Source organism: Festucalex cinctus, chromosome 8, assembly GCF_051991245.1.
Source record: "Festucalex cinctus isolate MCC-2025b chromosome 8, RoL_Fcin_1.0, whole genome shotgun sequence".
NCBI lineage: Eukaryota > Metazoa > Chordata > Actinopteri > Syngnathiformes > Syngnathidae > Festucalex > Festucalex cinctus.
Window position 1 is genome coordinate 24,857,832 of NC_135418.1, and position 24,587 is coordinate 24,882,418.

The 24,587-nt window shown below is 40.1% G+C and overlaps 1 protein-coding gene across 3 annotated transcripts in view; it reads right to left on the reverse strand.

Annotated features, from left to right (window-relative positions):
- Positions 1–24,587, reverse strand: part of cacna2d2a (calcium channel, voltage-dependent, alpha 2/delta subunit 2a) — a 169,160-nt gene that overhangs the window by 79,506 nt on the left and 65,067 nt on the right. For all 3 annotated transcript variants that reach the window (XM_077530816.1, XM_077530815.1, XM_077530817.1), the window contains exon 4: positions 4,634–4,693. In XM_077530816.1, the coding sequence (XP_077386942.1) occupies positions 4,634–4,693 (60 nt within the window). The remainder of the gene's footprint in view (positions 1–4,633; positions 4,694–24,587) is intronic.

The following is a 24,587-nucleotide window of genomic DNA, read 5'->3' on the forward strand; positions in this document are numbered from 1 at the left end:
TTGAGAACAGATTAAAGTATTGTTTGAATGATTTTAACTGTATTTGAGCATAGCATTTAAGTTTTAGAAAATGTCCTCTGTAGTGGACACATCATAGTTTAAAAATAAAACCTTTTTTTTTTTTTTTTCAAAAAATTATTTTGCAGTACTCCAGTTACTTCACAAAGATCGGGGAATATCAAAATAAACATGATTGGACAATTTTTTTTTTTTCCTGGTAGTCATGAGGATAAGGCATTTTCGGGGTAACACGTGGTAGTATATTCTTAGTTGTCATGAAGATTACCCAGGATAAAACGTTTCTCCTGTAAGGAACATTTGAGAACCACTTGTTTGAATAAGGCTAAGTGCCGTCACCAAATTTCGTGGAAATAGCCTATGTGTTATCCCGCTCACTAAAGAAAACATTCAAAACGTGATGTCCTTGGGGGAAATAATAATAATCAAACAAAATGCACTCCTAAAATACAATCCTATTTATGCAGTTGCCGGTCCCCACCCACACAAGCACGCGCAATTAAATGCACCGTCTCCCATGCATAAACACCTTTTCTGTGGCTTTGACAGGCTGCTCCACCCGCCAGTTTAAAATGCACGGCTGCATCGCTCCTAATGTGCCCAAAGAGCATGCAGCTCTAATCTAATTAGACTGTCAGTCAGCAGAGTGTTCAGCCAAAGAGAAATTAGGAAGGCACAAAAATCTACAAACAAGAAGAATCTTCTCGCGAGGTTGAGGCATATCAACTCGACCCCCCCCCCCCCCCCCCCCCCCCCTCCCCTCCCCCTGGCTTCTCCGTCCGTCCTCCGCCTCTATGAGATTTCTCTTTAATGGTTTCACAGTCGCCCCTGCTGGGATTCATTACCTGGCCTAATTATAAAGGCAAATGAAATCAGCTCCAATACATTATTAATAGAGGGGCGCTATTAGGATTCCTCTGCGCTATTTGCAACAATATGATATATTCTGACTGTTTTCATGCCTGATTAGAGTCACGTGCTGATAAGGAAAAAAGAGGTAAATTAGTGTGCTGGTTGGGAGGAAAAGGGTGAGGGCGGGGGTGAGGCAGGTAGCCGGACAGACGAGGAGAATTAAAGGCGCTGAGCAGCCGACGTTAATCCCTGTTCACTTTTTTGCTTACTTTTTACTAACAAAGTAACATAATAATATGCTAAAATAACACTTAAAAGAAAAAAGCAATAAATAACAATAAATACCTGCTGTGCCCGTGTTGGCCTCTTAGAGGCAGTGTAGTGCCATACATGCATAGAGTATAGACTTAATGGGATAAGAAGAGTAGAAAAAGAAAGTTACAGTTGAGCTCTATTATATAACTTTATTTTCAAGAATGAGTGCTTTTGAGCACTGTAACATTATCTGTGTGTATGTGTTCCAATGGTGTTTGTGTGTGAATATTTTTTGAAGGAATATCACTCCTGCTGCTCGATGCTAATTTCATGTTAGCATGTCAATATGATTTTACATTTGTCATGACTTGTTTATGCCAGGGTTAAGTTTGGGTCATGCAAGGGTGATGTTTGGGTCATGACCGTGAGGTCAAGTGTCTGTTTTGAACTGATGTAACCATCATCTGGTTTCAACTGGAAAAACGCTATGTGATGTCATGAGCTATGTGATGTCAAGGATCTTTCATCTCTTTACCTGTTCAACAAGCAATCAGATAATTCCATGTCAGTCCTGTTAGCCACATGTCTAGCATCGCCACAGCCAATCAGATCAATTCACTGTCTATTTAAGCCACAACGAGAAGTGTGTGTTTGTCGGATTATTACCACTGTTCCTCTGTGCATCTTGGCAGCCCAAGGGGGCTTGGCGTCTCGTGATTCTCGATGCATTCTCATTGTTTCTTGAGAGTATTACCCTCCTACACGCCTTCAACACATTTAAATGTGTAAAAGAAACACCCTTAAAAAATAAATAAATAACTGGGAAAAAAAAGATAAATATAACAAAATAGCGATTCTCTCAGTCTCAGGATTACTTTGAAAGCTACGGGTTTTTTTTGGTGGTATACACTGGTATGCAAAATACTTACTATAGTGCCTGTATGGGATATGCGTACATACATGTGTGTTTAAGAGAAAGAAGGTGAAGAAGATGAAGAAAACTAACTTCCTGTTGGAAAAAATGTGGTCACAATCAGTCCACGACTTTGCCAAGTCTATTATTGTTTTCAAAATAATTATATATTCTTTCATTAGATGGCAGAAGGTTCGACTAACCTGCATGTTCACCTGTTACCATTCATACAACATAACAGCATCCTGTTCAATTAAAAAGGCCCAGATTACACACTGATTAAGTTCATTTGTGAGTAAATTGAAATGAGATCATTATTATATCAGAAGTCATACTTTCAGTGGCAAATTTGTTTGGTGGTGTGCCGTGAGATTTTTTTTTTTTTAAAAAGGGAGCAGAAATTCTGTCCTACAGGCAGATGGGTGACAAGAAATTCACGTGGACAAAATTGGTATAAGAAGGCAGGTAGGCACTAGAGAACTATTGACGCCATATTGGATTACAACCTTGTGAAACGGACTCTTTGTGAGCCAGGCAGGCATCAAATCTCCCCACGGCCGCTGGCTAAAGAAGAGCGGCGAGAGAAGGTCGAAGCCCAGCGCAGTCACCCGAACGCCGCGGCGACAGAGTGTAAGCAAGCGTGAATTTATATTAAATAAAAAAATATATATACACAGAAAAGAGACTTTGCAAGGAAGTGGCTCTCATTATTATTCGTTTGAAATCAGTTAAAGCTTTTTCTCAAACATCCCCCCGGAGGCACAGGGGGGTTAAAAATCCATTTGTGGGAAGTGTAGCATGACAGCGAAGTCGTCTCCCTGGAGACAGAGGATATGACAGCAGGGAAGGTGGATCGGCTACATACGTGTTTGTGGGGGCATTTGAGTGTTTACAAATTTGAGTTATTGGTGCATGTGAGGATCACAGACAGATACAGACAAATACACAAACCTCTGTAACAATGCGTGTGTGTTTATGTTTTTTGTTTTTGTTTGTTTTTTTAAAGATTTTGAGAGCAGATTCAGCTTTAAAGGTCAGCAAGAGTATGCTATGTTCAAGTTGAATAAATAATACGGCAGAAGCCAAGAAAATGACAACCTGTCCTACTGTGCTTGCATCGCGTGTGCGCATATACACATACAAGTACATTTGTGTCCAATTTATTTTGTTGTTGTTGTACATCGTCTCTGTGATGCTGATCACATTAAGCGGGGTACACGCATAGCGATGATCAGAAAGTGGGACTGATTCGCTCTTTCTGACTAGCAGATGTTTCAAACAGATTATACTGAGCAATTATCCTGGTGTGAGGCCTATCTATCTATCTATCTATCCATCTATCTATCTATCTATTTCTTGTTAGCTAGCTATGCTAAATGCTTTCTATCTATCTATCTATCTATCTATCTATCTATCTATCTATCTATCTATTTCTTGTTAGCTAGCTATGCTAAATGCTTTCTATCTATCTATCTATCTATCTATCTATTTCTTGTTAGCTAGCTATGCTAAATGCTTTCTATCTATCTATCTATCTATCTATCTATCTATCCATCTATTTCTTGTTAGCTAGCTATGCTAAATGCTTTCTATCTATCTATCTATCCATCTATTTCTTGTTAGCTAGCTATGCTAAATGCTTTCTATCTATCTATCTATCTATCTATCTAATTCATGTTAGCTAGCTATGCTAAATGCTTTCTATCTATTTATCTCTCTCTCTCTCTCTCTCTCTCTCTCTCTCTCTCTCTCTCTCTCTCTCTCTCTCTCTCTCTCTCTCTCTCTCTATCTATGTGAGGAAATCAGATCAAACATTAACAGTTTTTCTCCCTTATCAAGGTCAGCAGAGGCCTGATTATCAGATGTTTCCCAAAAGATATTCCCGAGTGATTATCCTGTGCCATGATTTCCCGTCACAATCTGCTCGCAGTCAGGGACCGAGAATCATTAGCCTAATGACATAATTGGCAAAGTCGTTTTTAACTTAATGCAACAATATCAATAAAAGATTGTTGTTGTTTTTTCTTCTCCGTCATGAGACTCAGCAAAGGTTGAGTCGAGGCAACTGGATTTTTTTCCCCTCGTTTTCCTTGTTTTTAGGATAAGGAAATATTCAACCTGTTCAATATTTACAAGGTCGGGCTGAGCCGTGATTGTGATGACAAAATGAAAGGAAACCAGGAGACGACTTTGCCCCAATGATGCTACCAGAGAAGTTAACAGTTAGCCTAGCTTCTTTGATTTCTTCCTTATACTACCATTCTTTCATTTACTCTATTTTGCAGCAGTCTGCATGCCCTGTGGCAACATTCTGCCTCTCACAAGTGAGGCTTGCTACTACACGAGCTGTGTTGGTCATATGGAGTTAAGAGCAAAAGTAAAAATAAAACATCTTATGCATGACCGCCCATTTGATACATCAGTTGATATGTTACAAATTTGTCTGTGTGTACCCAGCTTTACGTTTAACAGAAGAGAATGTAACGGATACACCACGAACAGGTGTACACACCAGTTGCCTGAAAAAGAAACCAGAAGAGAAAGGGAAGGTCGTCCACGGAAGAGAGGGAAAAGAGAGGTCGTGTCCTACTTTACCGTCACTCCGTCTTGCCACTCGTGATCCTTCTGAAGCTGCTCTGCCTCATTGGCCAGTTTCTGGAAGGAAACAGAAAATCAGCAGTGAGTGTCACAAGTCAACAGGGCTTTGATTGGTTATTATATGCGCGTCCGGTCCGAGGCACAGCCAGTTAAACCTCCTCGTTTGTGTCTCAGGATGGGCAGCAATAATGTAACCTGGGTCAATCTGACTCGAGGCATGTTTAATCACACAAAAATGTCAGTAAATGGAAATAAAATCCTGCTAACCATTGCTTATATTATTAATCCAGTTACTAACCATTGTGAAGACCCACGTTCATTTTTTTTTATGTTGCTTATACTAGCCAACAATGAACCCTTGCAAAATCGAATCCAAAAGCCATCATGGCTCTTAACTCTCAGCGCAACCCTCACTGAATCCATTTATTTTAAACACACTCAATGCAATGGACATTTACGGGCTGGAATGCTGTGCAATCATCTTTTCTTTTTTTTTTCTTTTTTTTTCTTTTTTTAAGTGTTTTTAAATATTAATGATGTTTGATTCATATTTGACAGTTATTTTAGGAATTTATTGTTCGGTTGTTTTAATCTCCTATTTTACTTATAGGCTGCACTGAAAGGAGACATTGTACATCCTTGTATAATGACAATAAAGGCTATCTATCTATCTATCTATCTATCTATCTATCTAGCTCTGTCTTTATTAGCAGTATAAAAAACAACAAACTGATGAATCAATACTAAAAGCAGCCCTTCTTCCAAATGTCCTCTTCGTACTTTGCTGTACTGCTATTTAATTTGTCTTTCAAAATCACCTGAGCGAGCCTTTAACTAAAGATTGCATTCTTCTCCTGATGGGCACATAGTGGAGTGAATCAACAAAATGAGGATCTAATTAGTGCATTGAAATTATTAACCCGGGAGCCTATAAGCACAAACAGTGAGTGTGTGCGTGTGCGTGCGTCCGTGCGTGTACATGTGCTTGTAAAGAGGCTCATTGATGTTAACGAGGCAATGAGAAAATGCAAACTAGTTCATTGCATGCCATTTAGTAACCTCACACGAAACTGTGCAAAATTCCTCAACTTGAGCTAACCTTGAAATAACGACGGTCTATTTACGACAAAGCCTCCATCCTGTCTTTTCACAACCCTTCAGGATCTATGATCGAGATTCTCTTTCATCTTTTTTTTTTTTTAATTCTGCCTTTTTCAACAGCGACAATCTCTTATCGGCACTCTGTCTATCTCCCGATAAATACACCCTCCCCCCAATCGCCCAATTCGGCCATTACTCCTCCAGGACCCCGTCTTCTCCTCAGCATTTTAACGCAGCATGGCCGCTCTCGAACAGCCATGCGTCTTCGGGCGTCGGCCCAGATGGATGGGCAAGACAAACAGCCAATAAATCAGAGTGAGAGATGCGGGAAGGAGTTGTCTGAGCCCTGCTGGTGGCAGAGACCCAAGCAGCTTAGACGACTGGATGAGCGTGGTTAGATCAGCACCAAATAGAAAAGCTTCCAACGCAGGCCCACACAACACTCGCCACCGGGAGAGCTGACCTCACAACTTAAGTACCTGATTGTTATACCGCCGTCGTCCATCTACAACGCACGACGGCATGATTTGTCAGCGAGCCTTCCGGCAAGGTCAAGAAACAAACGCGATGGGAATGGATGGCGATGTCCGTCCACAAGGACTACTACGTACAACGTATGTGAGCTACGGCCCGCAGTCAAAACACTTTTCATTGATTGATGGTCGCCGACAATTTAATTCAGGTCATATTCAGAAACAGAGCAAAATTTGCATGAAAAATATGCACTCAAAAATAATGGTAGTTAGCTAGCCACTAATTGGCCAAAATTGTAATGGAGAGTTACTTCGTTTCCCAACATTTATTGAACCAAAGTGCATATTTTACACACACACAAAAATATACAGTTAACCCCTGATTATTCGGGATTCAGCATTCACTTACGAAACTGTCTTGGAGTGAGCAGAAATTCACTGTACAGTGTTACCTTGACTTACAAGCTTACAGCTAGTGGCGGCATATTTGAACAATGCTCAAGTCTTAACAGTGAATATGGGGGTAACTTAATACTTTAATCATTAATATGTTCAAACGTACTTGCAAATATGTTCAAACGTAATTACAAGTACATTTAAACACATTCCCGAGTATGCTCAAGCGTACTTGTAGGTTAAATGCTACAAACACATGTAAGTAATACCCCATGTCATTATGGGGAAATATGCTATGTTTGTAGCAGTTAGCCAACAAGTACAGTACCTTCGAAATGTACTCGCAAGTATGTTTTGAACTTATTTAAACACGCGTTGCATGCGCAAGTATAATCCGTGGCATATTGGGAAAATATGCTATGTTAGTTGCATTTAGCTTACAAACACGTTTGTTTTGTTTTGTTTGTTTTTATTTGTTCATTTTTCCTTTCGGACAATCATTGTGACGAATTTCAACATACAGTTAACAGCATGAACCCGAAACGAAAAAGGGCTGACGGGATGAAGCTGAAGCTTATTAATTCCCGTCCCCATAATACACTAGGACGCAGATGATCAAGAAATTAGTTCATTAGATGACAAGTTGAGTAATATTTAAGTTGTTGATTGAGAGAACGTGAACTCGCAGAGCGATGTTGCGTGCTTCTCTATCAGAGTCAGGAAGCAGAACGTACGTTTCAGATTGTTTGAACGTACTCTGAAACATGCATGAACGTATTTGTGAGTATTTTTGAACATACTTGCGAGTATGTTTGAATATATTTGCAAGTACGTTCAAGCATATTAATAACGTTCGAACGTATTTGGAAATACGTTAGAACGTACTACTATTCATTAGACAAAGATGTTTACTCCACATTGGCAGTTCTACGTTTCTGTAGTCAACAGGTACGGGGGTTAAAATACGTTCAAATGTATTTGTGAGTACGTTTGAACACTTGCCCGTCAATGTTTACTCTATAGGCAATTTGATGCTTCCATATACTGCAGCCAGTTGATGCAACAAGACATTTAAACCTGAATTAATGGAACCCTCTTATTGTTTGGAGCAAAATCCAATAAATCCAATAAAAACAACATCACGACTATAAAATATAACATCATTTATAAAACGATCATTGATTGACAGAACAATAGCATTCCGACAAAGTTCTGAACGGCAAATAAATCCATTTGTCACGCCCATGCTGGAAGTAATGATCCAATCCCCAAAAATTCCAAAGATTCTTGTTGACGTCTCTGCTGTCATAAAAATCCCGCCAGTGAAAGGTTGAATTGCCTCGCTGTGAAATCACAGAGCGAGAAGATGAAGGTGAAGCTCAGCATGAGGCGATTATAATCTTTAATATTCATTACGGTTGTGTTTGCTCTGGTCCAGAGGGGGAGAGGTGTGTTCACTCAAAGTCTTTCTCGGGGAATGACAGCCCACCAGGGACAGGCGGCGTCATGCTGCGCTAAGCGTCGACTTGACACCGGACCACCTGCGTGATTGCAGCGGCCCGTGAGGCCCTTCCATTGAAGCATTAGCTCATAAAGGGCACTCCACGCCGCGCACGCTGCCGCCTGCGTTATCCAGACGGACGCTCTGGCAAAACAGCTCCCCACCGCGTGTGTTTGAGCGAGAGGGCACTTGAGGGAACGCAACGCGGTCTGTACGTGATTGCGGGCTTGAATGCGGCCACTCGAAACCGTTCCGAATGACCCCGTCGGCTTTCGTTGCTGGACCGGCGGCACATCGGGGGCCGGAGGAACTGCGAAACGAGTCCGCTGAGGCCGCTCGTAATGATGTGTTGAGGGAAGGGCGCTGCTAAACTGTTCACTGATTGGCTGATGTGATCCGTCCCAATCAAAGGAGTGAGGCTGGGGACTCTTGAGCACATATTATCCATGTAGTATACAATTTGTCATGGTTGCAGACTACTATTAAAGCTGTTGTAGAAAAGACTGTTACATCAGTCCATGTTGACAAAAACTCTAGGACAGTAATCCGCTTCACTATTGTACGAATAATTTCAAATTATCCTCATCCACATGCTCAAAAACCGACTTGACGGTTGTAGTGCTTTTTGTGAAATGCCGCAAAGTATACTTTACAAACATACTTAAATAAATTGTCCATGATGTATCTGTAATTTGGTTGACTGCTCTCAGGCATGAGACACACAGCAAACACAATTATGGCATTCAAGCCATCTCCATAGTAACCTCCGTGGCTAAAGCCCCGTCTGTGATGAGCAACGTATGTTACAACTAGCTTGGAATGATATTAACTAATTTGCTCCCAATAACGTGTAAATACGTTGTTTTTTTTTAAGTTTTAAGTGTCCCAAAGACGTATTTATACATTTTTTTGTCTTTTTTTTATGCTTGAGCATACAGAAGGCTTTGATGCAGCCTCTCAACAGCAAAGAACGGTTGCAGAAATGGTAGTCATTACACAAATGGCCAGCAGGTGGCAGCAGAACAAAGGAGATCAACCAGGTCCGTGTAGAAAAAAAAGCTAAATTACTTGCAGTTTTAAATAGATTTGTGAAAACTGATGAAACTTAGCTCTCTTCTAATGCTAATTGTTGCAAAACGGAAACAGATAGAAACATGTTTTTTTTTTCCTGATGAAAGAAGAGACTTTAATCTTTCTTTTGATAGGTTCCATGCTTTTATAGCAATAGAACACAATATTCTGTGGGCCTTGCTGTTCGGATTACGTAGCCGCCGACTGGGACAAGATCTGAGGCGGGCCACTACCCACATTACACCGTGCTTTCTTAGTTCTTTGCCTTGTTAATGTTACATATCTTTCTGTGCTCCAATTTATCACAGCGAGATTGAGAAGCACTTGAAATGGCACACTGTCAAATCTTTAATGGCACTTTTTCCATCTTCGTTTATGGCAGGAAATAACGCAACGTCTTAAATGAGTGCACTTGTTCCGCATAAGTGGGCTTTGTACGGGTCATTTTTAGTAATGGCACATTTTATTATTTCTGTCTCTCAAATGGCGCTCTATAACAAAGACAACTACGGCGCCACAAAAAGCTTTATTTCATTGTGGCGTTATTGTTTAAGACAGCATTGTTTCTTTTGTACCTTAAGGGGAAATCAATTCATATTCTGCCTCGTTTTGCATAGACAATTCAAGAATACACATGCACCATCACAAGCTACGGAAAGGAAAAAAGAGAGGACAATGTGGACTGAATAGTTTTGCCAATGGGAAGGATTCCCAAACTGTTGTGAGATTAAAAGTGAAATAGTAGTCTGGTATAATAAATACACCTTTACATAGAGATTTTATCCCACTACAAAATAGAAAAGGTCAAATCGTACATATATATATATATATATATATAAAAAAAAAAAATCTATAAAATGTCAAATGTTTTTGTAAAATCCTTCTTCACACAGCAAGATAATGACCCAAAACACATTGAAGTGGAAAGTTAACTGTCCAAGACGGAAGCCCTACAAAACATGCACTTTAAAGTCCATGTCAGCATATGCTAGACTGGCTTGGATTTGTCGTTGTTATTAATTAATAGATTAATGATGTCTGAGTGCTGAAATGAGGAGCATGACTTAAAAATGCCCAAAATATCTGAAAAGTGGATAGCAAAAGTGATTTGTTTTTGATGAAATGATGTTGCAGATATCTCAAAGGACAATTAGGAATAGCAATTACGTAAATATGGCCTGAATGATTAATTGGACGGCTCTTTTAATCAGTTGATTATAGCTGTTTTTTGTTTGTTTGTTTTTTTTGTTTGCTTTTACCCATTAACGCATTACAACACAAGACAATGATAATGATGTACAAAAATATGCCCCCTGCAAAAGAGAAATAAAATCATTTCTGCCTATTTTTGTTTCTGTTGTAAAGTTAAACAAATACTAAAGGACAAAATGTTGTAAGACAGTCCTGCGTGTAATTTATCTTAATTGTTGTTAGCATTAAGGGACCAAAAAAATTATTTTATTCAATTAGGGATTATTGCAAAGAATCCTTACTTGGGATAGTATCGCCCGACACTTTTTACAAACCAGAGTTAGAAGTTAGAAAAGAGAAGAATAGAAAATTGCCATTAATTTCGTGAAAGTTTAAAGAAAAATGCCATATTGGGAAATATAAGTTATAATATAAGAAAAAAAGTGGTCTTGAACATCCCTATTATATATCTTTTATATGCGTAGCTGATGAACTCATTTGCTCCCAAAAACGTATAATTACGTTCTATTTTAAATGTATTAAGAGTCCCAAACACGTGTTTATAGGTATTTTATGTTGTTTTTTTTAATCTATTTTTTTTAGAATGCTTTGATGCAGCCTCTCAACTGCAGAGAATGGGTGAAAAAATGGTAGTAATTATAAAAACGGCCAGCAGGTGGCAGCAGAGTATAAGAGATCAACCACGGCCATAATTAAATCAAGCTGTTTCCCCACAATTCTAAGCAGATTTGTTTATAATGATGAAACTTAGCTATATTCTAATACTAATTGCTGCAAACCAGAAACAGATAAATATATAAACTTTTTTCTAATCTTTCTTTTGATAGGTTCCATGTTTGTATAGCAATATTGAAACTGGCATCAGCCTAAAAAAAAAAATCCATATCGATCGTGACCTATTTATGGACATTGCAACTGTTGTTTTTGACCAGGAGAAATTAAATTAGAGATCTCTGTTCGGTCTAGCTGTTAAATGTTAAGAAGGTACCGTCTGAAGTCAAGGACACCCGCGTAACATATTTAAGTCATCACAGTTTAAACACTCGCACATCAAACCGGGCCGTTCCTCTGGTGCCATGGCGAGGAGCTGCCACGTTACATGCTGACGCACTAAGCCCGTTGGAATAATTAGCTGTGTCAGGTCTGCGCAGAAAGTGCAGCAGACGAGATGCATATCAGAACGGTATCGCTTCCGTGATATTTGAGGAGACGCAAGGGCATCATCAGCGGGCATTAATACGTGCGGCGGGGGCCCGGTGACAAACGGGCGTAGTATTAAAATGTCAGCGCGGTGTCACGGCCCGAGGGGGTCGGCCCGGCTCAGTGCGGTTCAGAGCCGTGCAGCGGTCGGTGGCTCCATGAGGGGGCAGCAGACTGAGTCGCGGCAGCCGCTGGAGTGAGAGCGGGTCTGCTCTAAGCTCTTCATTCTGTCTCCTCCACTCGGCTGGGATTAAGGCCAATCATAGAAATCACTGAGTCAGAACCGTTCCTCAATAACAGATGGAGGGACTTTCCACTTCAGAATTTTAAAACCCTCACAGACTAACTCACTTTTTGGCGTCGCACCGTCGCCGCCTCTGCATCCATACCTTTCATTTCTCCCCTCTCTCTCTCTCTGTCCTCTTTATCTCTCCCCCTGGCTGGCCTCTTTTATCCCGCCATCATATGCTGTACGCCGCTTCTTTCCATCAGTTTCACTTAACTGACCTCAAACGTTCCCCCCCCCAATACATCCAACAACTGTCAAGGCAACTTCAAAAACGACTATAATTGACTTGAAATCGTGTGGAAGTCAAATTTAGTGCACATTTGTGTATAATTTCAATCAGTGCAGTGGCGGCCACAAACTCAAGTTCACATTTAGGTCAGTGCTGAGAAGTAAATGAAGCACAAACATTCTTTTACTCCACTGTAAGGTTTTTGTATTTTAGTTTTTTGCCTACTTTTACTTTTTTTTTTATGACTTTTCTCACTGGATCATATAGACCACAGATGAGCAACCAAACCAAACCAAACCAACATTAAGCGCGAGAATTCATTTTGTGCTTTTTTTCTTCACAAAAATAAACTCACCAAAAATTTTTAGTGTATGGTAATATTATTCCAAATCCACAAAACCTATTAGGCCTACTCACGTTGTAGTATAGATATTTGAAATTTGCCAAACTGTGTATTTGCATATTTTTTCCCAATATTTTTAAAAATATATTTTTTTTTTTTTTAAATCAAATTTTCCAGTAAATTAAATTACAGTTACATTTTCTGTCTAAAAAATAAAACGTGTAGCTAGCTACTTTTTTTTCCCATTTTTTTTTCAAGTTATCAAAACGAGTATTGCCAAATTTCATTTTTACTTTTGTACTTCAGACTCTCAACTTGGTTTGATTTTTCACTTGCCAAATCAGTTTGTTTTCTAGTTTCTATACTTGTACTAACGTGCACACTTGCCAGGTCACAAGCAAATATTCGATGTCAACAGTGTTGAAGTCCATAATGAGGAGCAATAATGATGCTTAATTCCAAGTCCCTGCTCGGTAGACGGGCAGCTGGGTATTGTCGCCGTATTAGCCAACTGTGTGCGTCGGATGGGTGGGAGACCCCAGCTTTGTTCTCCACTCCAAAGCCCGCCCGTGGCAGGCCCGTTAGCGGGGGCCGGCGAGTGTGGCGCCATTGTAGCATGTGCCGAGATAATCCCCTGCCTTTGTTTCGCCACGTAATCTTCCTCTTCCACGACGGAAATGTTAGCGCGCTGCTTCTGCGTTCCCAAAAAAAGGGTCCCGCAACCGTGCTCGGCTGTTTCCACGGAGACCGGATCAGGAGAGGATGCAAAACCGTCATCAACCCACCGTCTTTTCAGCAGAACAAAAATCCAGTAGCAGCCTTTTTTTCACGCCACACTTTCCCACAAAACTCCATATTGCTACAGGAGATTGCCAGCATTGTGCTCAGGCTTCAACTCCACCAAACAAGCAGCTGTAATTACTTTTGAACAATATCGTCTCTCCGAAGACACCAAGCTTCTATACAAAAGGCTTGGAAAATAATCACCCCCGATCATTAGCCCCTTCAGTGCAGTCTACTTCAGTGTTTATTATGAGGATTAATCGAATATCCCGACTGCTGAAGTGCACCTGCACAATCTCAACTAAGATGCCTTAAAAATGTGAAATAACATATTTCCACCCATTTATATTTTACAATATCCGTTCAAAAGATAAAAAAATAATACAATTCAATTTAAACATATTCTCTCTGGTCATATTAATTCTGTAATTATGAAAAAAAAATACTTCTCTCACCATAAAAATTGAGGATCATAATTTACGTAGACACAAAATTATTGCTATATTTTAACCACAAATATATCCATCCATCTTCTTGACCACTTATTCCTCACAAGGGTCGCGGGGGGTGCTGGAGCCTATCTCAGCTGGCTCTGGGCAGTAGGCAGGGGACACCCTGGACTGGTTGCCAGCCAATCGCAAGGCACACAGAGACGAACAACCAATCACACCTAGGGACAAATCGGAGTGTCCAATTAACCTGCCATGCATGTTTTTGGAATGTGGGAGGAGACCGGAGTACCCGGAGAAGACCCACGCAGGCATGGGGAGAACATGCAAACTCCACCCAGGAAGGCCAGAGCCTGGACTCGAACCCGAGTCCTCAGAACTGGGAGTCGGACGTGCTAACCAGTCAACCACCGTGCCGACCACAAATATATATCCATGAAAAATGGAATGGAAATTTCACTTGGGAGTATTTCATTCTCAACAAAACAACAAAAATAATGGATTAAAATGTTGGCCTTCACATATAGAGCTCAGTAATAGACGAGCAATCATGTTGATGGTAAAAGCTAGTTTAATCACAACTTAAGTAAGGCTAATTTTCCATTATGTCTGAAAATTGTTCAATTATATGGTTGATGATAAAATGATGAATTTGGAAAATGTTGGGTAACCTGGAATGAAGCATTTTCTCTTTTTTTTCTGTTTAAAATTGGCAACAATAATTTTCTTTCTTAAAATTGTTGAGTTACATGGTTGATGATAAAAGGATGAATTTGGACAATTTTAGATTCCCGGGAATAAAGCATTTGTTTTAAAATAGCAGTTCTAAAGACTACAAAGAAAAATAACCAACAAATATGTCTTTAGACCATATTATGTTTGATTCAAAAATGTTGCCGCCGTCAAAACATAATTAAACATCATTGAAAGCTACTACCATAATGAAAATAATTTAAGTTAAAGCATCACTAATGGTCAGACCCACCTAAGTGGGGTGAAATTTGCTGTCTGCATTTGACCCATCCGCTGAGCAGCAAGGTGATGCAACCAAAACACAAATTCCAACCACACTCAAAGGTAAAGAGTCACATTTTTTTTTCAGACAGTTTTTGTTATGACCTAGCCGGGAATTGAACCAACAACCTCCCAGTCTCAGGGTGGACACACTACCACTCGGTTACTGAGCTGGTTGGAATCCAGATCTCATGACTGTGAGGCAAATGTCTATAACCACTTCTACAAAAAAAAAAAAAAAAAGCACAAGAAAGGAGCAGACAGACCCGTAAGCATCCGAATGCGCTTTATGCGCACGGTCCGGCAGGAGGCGGCGGGTGAGGATGAGGCGCCCCGGTGACTCGAGGGAGCGTCTGGTTGAGTTCACTGTCAGTATTTGACAGATCATCATAAACATGCCCAAACGGCTGCCCGCTCGCTCCCCAAAGTTATTAGCATCGACCAGACATCAGAGCGAGGGCCCAAGGGCGCCCTTTTCCTAAAAATAACAATACCGTTGGAGATGTTAGCCTCTCTTGGGAGTCCCCGCGAGGCTTCGACCTTGGAGGCGACCCGCGAGGAGGAAATCGCATCGCGGCGGTGTTGAATTTGCAAGAGGCGCAAATGAATCAGGTGGAGAGAAGCACATGACTGCCCCGTTAGACGGCGCATCTGCTAACAGGTTGCTTGAGCGACCTGACCATTTTTTTTTTGTCACCGAGTGGGAGTGGATTGGAGCCAAAACGGCATCAAGATGCAGGGCATATGTCTCCTTGATCAGAGGTGACAGTGATACACATACAGATACACGCAACCAAACGAGATGAAAACTGACGCATGTCCTCTATTTATTGGCCCCACAGTTCAATTATCTGCTATTTGTGTAACAAAAAGTCTGATTATGTAGATTATTCGGCATGAATAAAACAATGGCAGGGGATAAAAGTCCTTGACAAGGAAGTCACAAAAAGACGGTTGCTTTATTCCGGGGTTCGAGTTATTACTTGAGCTTTAGGCACATGCACATTATCACAAAAAAAAAAAAAAAAAAAAAAGAGTGAGAAAGTATTTTGCGGTTCGCTTTTTTCAGAGGGATTTATCCTCCATTCGGTGAAAGCTCCTCATAGTTTTGTATATTTTCTGCAGTGCTCTCGATGACCAGATGGCGCCAAAGCCCTAAATAGGAATTGGTCTCAAAGAAGTACACAGAGTAATATGTCACTACTGAGAGACAAGCTTTGTATTTGGGGAGGAGCTAAGTTATACTGTTAGTGGAAGTCGTCACATTTTCTTTTTAATCAAATCATTTGCAAGCCATTCATTTTAAGGGCAATGGCATAAGAAAATTTTGAAATTATATTATCGCACTTATTTAAATATAATTTAAACAATATTTACATATAATTTAAACTAATACAATCGGCAAACAGAGATTCTTATGTTGTGTTCTTTTTTTTCCGCTCGGTCCCTACTGCAACAGATTGCTGTAAACACAACACTTAAAGCTGCAATTTGCTGCCAAACAGTTCAGGGTGCATCCCGCCTACTGCCCAAAGCCAGCTGGGATAGGCTCCAGCACCCATCGCGACCAACATTTCCGGCTCCTAATGTTCAAAGGTCACAATACGATAATTATCACAATATTGTGGGGGTGTTGGTGATATTTAAAAAAGATCACAATATTGTAAAAAAGAGAGGTCATACTAAAAAAAGAAAAAAAAATCACAATAGTATGCTTTTGTACATAACAGCAATGCATATAAACCACCTACAATCTCTAATAACAATATTGATGCACTTGCTAATGCAAGCACACATTGATCGCTTGACAAGCAAAACAGAGAAGGCCAAAAAATCCCTAATGAAAATTAAATTGCACTAATAAACTAGCCACTAGATGGTGCTAGAACGGCACAAATGAAAATCAACCTGACTTTTTTAACAAATGTGTTCCTTTTAAATATTGTGAACATGACGACAACAATATTGCGGCAGTTTTAATATTGCGATATCACGATATTGCCACTTATCGTGACATCCCTTACCTGTGACTTGAGTCAGGCAAAAATAGACGGTAAAACGTGTGGTATAAATCTTGTCAGCAAATCATGCCTTCAATTAAAGCAAACAATTGCAATGTTCTAACAAACAAGCGAGCATGCCTACCACAGAAGCAGAATTTGTGTTTGTTTTGCCACATCCAAATAGTATCCGTGCCCTGTTGACTCTTTCGTCACGGATGTCAGAGTTTTATGATGAAGGGAACAAAACATTTACCATGACGGCGACTTTGTCAGGGCCGGCGCCAATTCCATTTTTTACTGAAATAAATGTACGGCAGACGCTGCCCGGAAGGGAGGCGCGCTGTCGAAAGACATATGGCACATTATTGCTGTCATTCGACAGGACCGAGTGTGCTGTTTATAGCCGGGGTGCCATGTTTATGGCCCCCTTTAAATCCTGCCCACCTCTCCATATTCTTTCTATTGGAGCAGCTTGGCCTGCTTGTGTCTCTTTGCTCTTCTACCTAAGTAGCTCCGTGACCCCGCACGGCTATCAACCCACCCCCCCCGTCGCCAACCCGTGGGTGCCACAGCCACCGCTGTCATATCTGTCATAGGCGTTCAGTTGCTGGTCTTGCTCTGGGCTTCAAATTTAATTTGCTTTCAATCTGCTGTAATTGCTTTGAGAGGCATCGGCGTCGACGTGCGTTTCCCTCCCTTTATGTCTACTTGAGGGCAGCACGGTGAGTGTAGTGGTTTGGCACGTCTTGCCTCACAGTCAAAAGGTTCTGGGTTTGAATCTGGGGGTTGGTATGTTCTCTCCAGACTACTCTGGTTTCCTCCCACGCTCCAACAACGTACATGTTCAGTTGCGGAGGTGGGCGCGGCAATGAATTTTGACAGTCCGTCAACATTGATGTCGTTTTCACTCAACAGCAGGTGGCAAAATGGCCGCGCCCTGAGAAAGATTAAAAAAAATAAATAAATAAAAAAGGGCTGGATTTTGCTTCATAACTCCTATTCCACTAACACAATATTAACCAAAATACTGTATTTAGACTAGTGGGGCAGCATCGGACATATTATAGTCAAAAATATTTTTCGGGGTTGACTTCCCCTTTAAAAAGCTGACTTTAACCATACCATAGAAAGTTTTCCCAAACTTACGATTGGGACAAAATATAATTTGATGAGGTTGGTGATTACCACAGTAAAGTAAAAAAACAAAACAAACAAAAAAAAAAGCACACATTTATTTCCCGAGAGAGCTTTGATTAATGTTTTTTTTTTTTGTGATAAATGCATGTCTGCTGTGTTATTTATGCTCCGTGCATACAGATCAGCTCAGTTTCCATTTCTTCACCAGATATCCTTTTTTTTTTTTTGTTCATTATTCCAGTCCGAGAAATGACAGGATTAGTTGTGGCGGTTTTTAAACATCTGATTGTTATCGTCCTCTCCTGGGTGAACAATTAATCCCTCTCACTTGCCTTTCGTCTTATCAACCCTCCAACCCCCATTCGGGCTTCAGCTGCCCTCCATTCCTCCACTAACCCCCCCCTCACGGCCTCGCCTTCCCAGAGGAGATCTTTATTCAGAACACATAAAGTGAGCTAAGTGCGCTGGTATTTATACACCAGCAAGTTTCTAGCCGGGGAATATGAAATCATAGCATGATGTGTCTCATTGTTGCTCTTACACGTATACATTTCACAATACATGGAGATGGGATAGGCTCCAGCTCAGTCATGACCTTCGTGAGAAGGGACGGTATTGAAAACAGATGGATGGATGGATGGATGGATGGATGGATGGATGGATGGATGGATGGATGGATGATAGGGCTGGGTATTGCCGCCAACCTCATGATACGATACGTATCACGATACGGGGCCACGATACGATACGTATTGCGATACATATGTATCCCACATAGGACATTGTATTTATTTATTTATTTATTTATTTTGAACAAAATATAGGAAAATTGGTACTTTAAGACACATGTGCCATGTTAAGTTTATAAGTAAATAAATGTTGATATTCTTCCTTGCAACGATATATTCCTGCAACGATATATTGCCTTATCGATTTTTTTGAGCACACCCCTAATGGATGGATGGATGGATGGATGGATGGATGGATGGATGGATGGATGATAGGGCTGGGTATTGCCGCCAACCTCACGATACGATACGTATCACGATACGGGGCCACGATACGATACATATTGCGATACATATGTATCCCACATAAGACATTTTATTTATTTATTTATTTATTTTGAACAAAATATAGGAAAATTGGTACTTTAAGACACATGTGCCATGTTAAGTTTATAAGTAAATAAATGTTGATATTCTTCCTTTGCTTTCATTTTTCTTAGTAAGACACAGTGTCCAATCACTGGTGAGCTATTTTTGCATTAATTGAAGGCAATTAACTTCAAAGACGCTGCTGGTTTTTATTTTTTAGGTGCAATGCAACCTGCAAAGGCAAACGTTAACTGCCTATTTAAAGTTAACGAGCAATATCGATTCTGACGCCTGCGTATCGATACGTGTATTGTAATGAGGCCTGCAACGATATATTGCCTTATCGATTTTTTTGAGCACACCCCTAATTAATGGATGGATGGATGGAAGGATGGCTTGTGATTTGATTGTACCGCTCGTATGCAATTTGCCAGCAGTGCGCAGACAATGAAGAAGATGCTTTAATGGTTACGAGATCATATCAATCTGACCAAAAGGCTTTTGGCTTCATCCTGTTCCGATGACTGCTTTTACAATTTTCACTACTTTTCTCTGCTTGCTTTTACATTTGATGTCTGTATTTGGACACCCGCTTCCGGCACAGCACGGCTTGTCCCGCTTAAGTACAGAGATAGAGAGCAAAATTGGCGTGTTCCGGGATGAACTTGATTGAATTAAAAAAAAAAGAAAAAAATGGGCTGGCAGTGAGCACCATTTCAAGGCAGAGTTGTAAAATAGTGCGCTCAACACTACAGGCGGTGATATATCATACATATCATACTATTGGAAGAAAGTGATGTGGAGGTTTTATGCTGACCATACAATTGTAATACTGCTAACGAGAGCTGGAGCCCGGAGCATACAAGGCCGTGGTATTAAATTGGACTCAAGAGGCTGAAAGTATTCACAAAATCTAACGATTCATTTGGGGGAGTACTCGGAGTACGACGCTACTCAACATATTGAGGTTACGGATGGCGTACATTGTTTTTTGGGAGACATTTTATGTATCAAAAGTACTAGTGGCATCGGTGATTGGTATTGGTATCGGTGACTACTCAAGAATTCAATGCTTGTAACCGTCTGAAAAAAAGTGGTATAGAAAATCCCTACTTTAAACCATAAATGCATTTATATAACTTCCTTTTACATTACCCTTACCCACTCAGTAGATAAAAAAAATTAAATGAAAAACTCTCCATAACTTCTACCAAGAACCCAAGCAAAACCTAAGAACAGTTGCAATCTATCACTTCCACTTACTTCCTTGACACCAATTACTACTTTCCTATGAGCTAGGGCTTTGGTGCCAATTTTAGCATCTTGGGGAGCTACAAAATTAGGCTCCAAGATTATATATATATATATATATATATATATATATATATATATATATATATATATATATATATATATATAAGGCGCTATAGTAGAGGCTGGGGTTACGTTATACATCCATTAGATGGTGCTGCGCTAAAGGGAATGTCAACAAAACAGTCCGGTAGGTCAGTCACAGTTTATTAATAGATTACAAATCAGCGTTCTGACAACTCCATTCACTCCCAAAATGAATAAACAGCTGTTTTATTATTTTCTCTGAGGTAAAGTATTAGTATTAGCTAGCGATCCAAGATGGCGGGATCTTCTGCCGATCGTGCACCGATAGCGTATTGACAGCGAGACCTGTTGCGGCTCAATATTGATCCATATATAAGGGGCATGGTCAGCTTTTGAAAAAATTGAAGGCTTTTAGGTGCGCCTTATAGTGCGGAAAATACGGTAAGTAAGTTTTTTTGTGAATAGCTGAGAATAGATTCCACAGATGAAAAAAAAACGCAAATAGGCAGGAGTTCACTTACGGATTACAGCCCTGAATATTAATAACTAATAGGGGTGTGAATGGCTTAGTACCTGACGATTTGATTCGTATCACGATTCACAGGTCACGATTCGATTCGATACCGATTAATCCCGATACGAATTTATGTCGATTGTTGCGATTTTTTTTCATTCAAATTTAGAAAATACTAATCAGTAAGCTTGTAGAGTGTAAGATTTATATGAAAATGTATTATTTATTTATCTGAAATTTCAGTCTTATAGAGGTTGTAATCTGTTTCATGTTTGAACGGCATTAAAATAAAATATTAAGGCTTAATGTTCCGTTCATATAACATTCTTCCATGCTCAAGGTGTGAATCCTAACCCGAAGTCAGACGTTTTGTTGAATATTTTTCCATTAAAAATGGAAGTTTAAAAATCGATTCACACACAAAAAAAAAAAAAAAAAAAAAAAAAGGCAATGATGATAACACGTTGAATCGGTAAGACTACCGAATGAACAATTCTGAGCTCTTAAAAAAAAAAAAAAAAAAAAAAATCGCTTTTTTTTTATTGAATCGATTCGAGAATCGCGCGATGTAGTATCGCGATATATCGCCGAATCGATTTTTTTTTAACACCCCTAATAACTAACTAATAAAATGTGATGGATCAAAGGGTGTAAAAAGACAAACTGGGTGACGATGTTCGAGCGCGACAGAGGGCGAGGTAGTCAGGCGAGCGGCGAAGAAGTGTAACCTTGACAGAGAGCATCTTCTGACAAGCATCTGCCTCCTATAATAATTTGGAAATAATCTCCATCCACAAAGGCCCAGAAGTCTGGCAGAGTAAATGCTCTGCGCCTGATCGATGGCTGCGATTCGGCCAGCTGCCGCTCGCCCGCGTGCGCGGGCCTCGGCATCGATCTTGCGCCTTCTCCTTCTCGCTCTCTCTCCGTCTCTCTCGCTGTCGCACAGGAGGAAGAGGAGGAAAAAACGTCGACCTGAGGCACATAAAACGCCTTAAAAGGTGGGATTGCATGCATGACATGGCTAAAATTGATCCGAGCAGCGATGTCATTTGCAGATGTGCATCAGCCATACTCGGGCACAAGCGCTTTCACAGCATAAACTGCCAATGTGCGATTAAGTGACTTCTAAATTGCCGACCATTAACACTAATTTCAAGGAAGAGATGCTCTCCTTCGCCCAGTTTGAGATGATCGTTTTGAACGATGATGCTGTTTAGCTATAGAAGTTGCATGTAGTGCTATAACTATCGATTATTTTCAGCATCGATTAATCTATCAATTATTCGATTGATTAATTGACGAAGCAGATTCCTTTTAATTTCGCATTAAAGTGTATTGAACATAAGTATATTCCCCCGATTAGTGTTTATTAACCAGTGATTGGTGTTTATTTTGGACTTCGTTTTCATATTGTGATTAAAAAAAAAAAAAAAAGGTGGATTGATATCCTATATTACCGGTTCGGTGATTGTTTTCCAAAGTATAAAGAGATGTGTGCCAATGTCTTATTTTGATGAAACAGTAGATTCAAATCAAATCAATTTATTTCACTCTTTAAGATAAAAGAAATGAAAGGGGACAGAAAGAAGTCAAACTTGTTTTGTCTGCTCCTAATCAACACACAAAAATGAATCAACACAAAATGAATGACAGCAAACGGTCAAGACGCTTTTGGTGTTACAATACTACCTAATCATTCAAAAATAATTCAACTGCATGTTCTTTTGCTATATATATTTTTGCAGTAAATATGCTTTTATACAAGAAATAGATTGAGAAGATTTTGTTTTTCAATCCAAATTGTTCCATAGACTGAAACCTTGAGTTAAAGTACATTGTTCTATTTGTTTTGTTCTGTATTTCCGTATAGAAAAAAATGTATGTTCCTCTTAATTTGTTTAACTTTCCCTTTTTATAAATCTAGTTTGTATAATAACTGGTAGAATTTCATGGTGGTCTTTATACATTATTTTAAGGCGGTTAAACTCCACCAATTCATTAAATTTTAAAATCTTTAGTTTTATAAATAATGGATTTGTGTGGTCTCTGCATCCACAACCAAAAATGAAATTCTTCCATGAAAGACTATAGAAATCAGTGAACAATTACTGCTGATATGCTGAAATCTGAGGACAATTTTAAATTAAAAAATGGCTCCAAACGATTACTCAATTATTAAAATGGTTGTCGATTAATTTGATAATCAATTACTTGTCGATTAATCACATCAATTTTGACAGCTCTTGTTTCATGAATGTGAACGTTTGGAGATGACACAAAGATAACGATGAAAACAGAATATCATATTTATTTCCATCTTAGTTCATTACCCAAAAATTGGTAACTTGTTGACAATTTCTACACAATGTTCCCTTGGATTCTAACAATATTACACACAAAAGATGGCTTCTTTTAAAGTTAGCTTTTTTTTTACATTTCAAAGGAGGCAAGGAAGAATAAATAGAGAGACAAACAGGAAGAGAAATACCGCCGCTACTACAGACGAGGTCTTTCAAGGTCACTATTTAACAGTCTCTTTACTGTCTGACTAAAGCGCAACCCCCTCCCGAAGCCAACGCCGCCCGCCTGGAGGCACGCTCCTATCTGCCGCCCCTCTTTCCTCTTCCATCATGCACCTTTTTCCCTGTCACTCATCCCGCAGCCCGTGCCCCATGGTCACCATGGCTGACAGCTGCCGTAGGTCTTCAAACACAAGCCAAATTAAACGGCTGATTACCAAGCAAACAGGCCTCCTCGCCATATAGTCGCCCGCCATCTGTCATACGGGGGGGGGGGGGGGGAGGAGCCAAGGTAAGCCGGGCATTGAACCGTGTCTTCTCTGGGGCCGCTAATTCATTGGCCTGTAAGGAAAAACTCCTGCCAATCATGGAAAGCGTTTGGCCATTATGCTATGAGAGTCTGACAGAGTTATGACGGGCTGTCAAAGCTCGTGACAGTGGCGAGGAAAAGAGGGATGAGGAGGAAGGGTGTGAAAAAAAAGGAGGTCAAGAAGGCAAAGCTGGTTATCTCACGATCATCAAACATCAACGCATGCCGGCGCACAACCCTCTTTAAACTTTTCAATATACGTCTAGCTCAGTACTTCTCCATTCTTTTTTGCCACGCCCCCCCCAGAAAGAGTAAAATATTCTCCGCCCAAGTCCCAACTCTCCACCGCAACTATAAATAGTATCATTTATCTATAAAATTGCCATAAGTGCACCTCTGCATTGGAGCTAATACTCACTGCGCACACTCTCACAATCAGCACGCCACTGCCACCTACTGTAGTGCATGTGCAATTACACTTTACTGTCGAAACATTTTGCTCTGGGTCACACCAACCCGGGGATGAGGAGCATTGAAGGACAAGACTAAAACTCTGAAAAACCTAAATAGCAATCTTTACTGCGACTGACTGGCAACCAGCCGGCTGGGATAGGCTCCAGCACCCCCGCGACCCTTGTGAGGAGTAAGTGGGACAGAAAATGGATGGATGGATGTCAATCTTTAACACTAAATATATAAATCTTTCCAGGTATGTACATCCTCAAATGATCACTTCTAGTACACTTCCTAGGAAATCACAATGTCCTATCACTTATGAGCTTTCACCATGTTGCTCAAGGGGTCTGCAACCTGCGGCTCTGGAGCCACATATGACTCTATAGCCCCTCTCCTGTGGCCCCCTGTGGATCTCTAAAAACAATTAGTAGAGATTAATATTTTTTACACATTTATTTATTTTTTTTTAGATAAAATATTATTTAAATAAATGAATGATTTAGATAAAAAAAAGAA